Source organism: Hipposideros armiger, unplaced genomic scaffold, assembly GCF_001890085.2.
Source record: "Hipposideros armiger isolate ML-2016 unplaced genomic scaffold, ASM189008v1 scaffold_1446, whole genome shotgun sequence".
NCBI lineage: Eukaryota > Metazoa > Chordata > Mammalia > Chiroptera > Hipposideridae > Hipposideros > Hipposideros armiger.
In genome coordinates this window covers 77,273-79,976 of record NW_017732796.1, presented here as the reverse complement: position 1 = coordinate 79,976, position 2,704 = coordinate 77,273, and the positions used below count along the sequence as shown (strand labels likewise).

Here is a 2,704-nt window from a genome sequence, read left to right as displayed (position 1 = left end):
CTTAAAAAGCCAGAGTTTAACATTGTGCTACATCAGAGCAGTGGGCCCTGGAGACGTCTCCGAAGGCAGGGCTGGTCCTCTCCATGGAGGTGATGTACTCAGAGGGAGCCACCCAAGTCTGTCATGGTCACTGCTGTTTTTCCAGGACCTGCATAGTGTCTGGGTCCCACAAGTTGTTCAACAAACACTCCTTGCATGATGGAATGAATGTTGGATGCCTGGCAGTCTGTGTCCTGGGCTGCACACAGAGCCTCCAGTGGTCGTAGTTAGGATGACCTTACGAGTATGCCCCATGTGCCTGGATTGTCCTGTTATTCATCAGTTATTCTTTCCCTTCTTACAATGTCCTAGTTGGATGATGATGTATTTGGACTCCCTAGTGGAAGTCCAAATTTCAGTCAACCCAATTTCTTCTTCCTATTACATAAAAACATCTTTTTTTATAGATTTTTTTTTTATTATTATTGGGGAATTGGGGGAAGGAGAACAGACAAGTTGCTGTCCTTTTGTTCTTCAGTCTAGTTGTGGAGAACATTGCTTCGCCGGCTTCTGGACGGCCGCTCACTGCGGCTGCTGGCCGCTCACACTGGCTGCTGCCTACACACGGTAGCCCATGGCGACCCACCTGCCTTTGCCGGCGACTCACGGCAGCCCAGCTCCAGGTCGAGCTGTTGTTCAGCATCTTAGCTGTAGAGGGCAGTGTCACTGGCTTCATATGTGGGATCCGAACCCGGGCTCTCTGGTGTCCCAAGCCAGCTCTTAACCAATGCGCCACTCAGCCGGCCCTACATAAAAACATCTTAACGAAGAAATCAAAATTATTTCAAGGGATTCATATTTTTGAACCAACTGTTAACAGTTTAGTTGGGGGTCTTTTAGATGTGCTCTGAGCTAAAAATGAAGATAGAAGTTGTTTCTCTCTTGTCTGCAGAAAGTGGTCTGCCACTAGCCGGTCTCTGCCTCATGTGTTTTATCAAGGTCAATACTGACCCCAAACTCTTCTTTTTGCAGAGGAGGGCAAAAGTTTGTCATAATTCTAACTATTTTCTCCCAACAGCTAACACTCAAATTATAGGTGGAAACATTAACCACCACAGGGAGGGGGTGAAAATACTTCACTCAGGGCTCTACACTCCTTTCGGATATCGATTCCAGATCAAGGAATTTACTTGTAAATCATTTTACCCTTATATGAAAGTAATAAATATTCAATTTGGAAAATCTAGAAAATGCAGATATGCAAAAAGGAGAAAATCTAAGTCACCATAATCCCAACACCCAGAGATAGCCACTANGCCACGTGGGGTTCACCTGTCTAGTTTTACGTAAAGAGCTTTGTCTCAGTGGAGAAATGACAGAGGCCTCTCTCCTTTGCAGTGTGAAGCTCATCTCGGCCACGTGTTTCCTGATGGACCTGGGCCTACTGGTCAGAGGTTTTGCATCAACAGCCTGGCACTGAAGTTCAAACCAGGGAAACACTGACCTTCTCCGAGGTTCCCTTCCCTTGCCACTCCTTCCTTGACACCCTCAATTTTCATAATTCATGTAAATGACTTGTGTTATTTACTATGAAACGAAGCTAAGTTTGCTGCTAGCACCCAGTAAGTCACAACTTTTCTAACTCACTTATCTGTAATGAACTCAATCCTGACTCCAGCTCTGACTGTGGAATTTCACAGAATGACAGAGGGGCAGCCATTTCCGTCAAACTGACTCTGTAGGCTGTGCCTGGGACCCAAGGGCATCACTCTTTGGGGACATTAGGAGGCTGATGGACTACCAGCCAGAAAATTCCTGCAAAATTACCCTGAAATTTCCGCTGTGGTTAAGTCCTTATAGGTGAGAGATCAAGTGGAAAGAAAAAGGAAATATGAGATTACTCAGCAACCCAGCATTGAAAGAAGCACCGAGGAACAGCAGTATGGAAGAGCTGTCTTTTGGAGGTAGGAATGGTGACGGACGGGAGGCAGTCAGGACTACAGCAGGTCTCTAGAGCCCACATCCAGTCCTCTCCCCATTATTCTAGTCCCTATAACACAGTCAGAATCTAGGACTCCTATTTTTCAAATATAATAAAAAGCACTTCTTTTAAGTGAACAATTTACTGAATGTTGATAACTTTATGCAATCATGTAACCCCTAACACTATTTTTCTGATCAGTTTTCTTCATTTTCCTTCAGGAAACTACCTCTTCTCTTAGAGTGCTAGATATGCTTAATACATACATTAGTTCTGTTGGCAAGAACCTTGCCCTTAACCTTGTTAGTTTACAACAACGCCAAAGGCACACTGGGTAACACTGTAGACTCTTCCAGCCACGCCCTGGTAACATTGGTGGGGCATTCCCTTCATGTCTACGGTATCGCCTTTCCTGTGGAGTCACGTGTATGTGGCCAAAGGAATAGCTCTGTGCTTCCTAAAAGGCCTAGAAAACGTGTAACGGGTTCCTCTCTTTCCTTTTGTATTTGTCATTTTGGCAAACTATTGGAAGATGGCAGTTCCAGCCCAAGGCCTAATATAATAGCCTTTTGACTCATCCTGTGGTGTTTGATGAATCAAGATATTTATGGTGGATACTGGCTATGAATACAATTTTTATGCTATATTCTGGTTTCCAAACATTAGTGGGTTTTTAGATATATTCATATATATTGTGATCATGTTACAAAAATATAAATCGCCATTAACAGCTGGTTATCATAT

General features: G+C 44.0%; 1 protein-coding gene across 1 annotated transcript in view; it reads left to right on the top strand.

Annotated features, from left to right (window-relative positions):
• Positions 1-2,704, top strand: part of MSRB2 (methionine sulfoxide reductase B2) — a 41,258-nt gene extending 38,554 nt beyond the window's left edge. Inside the window, exons 6-7 of the mRNA XM_019633940.1 lie at positions 1,058-1,197; positions 1,378-2,704. Coding sequence (XP_019489485.1) covers positions 1,058-1,197; positions 1,378-1,482 — 245 coding nt within the window. The 3' untranslated portion in view covers positions 1,483-2,704. The remainder of the gene's footprint in view (positions 1-1,057; positions 1,198-1,377) is intronic.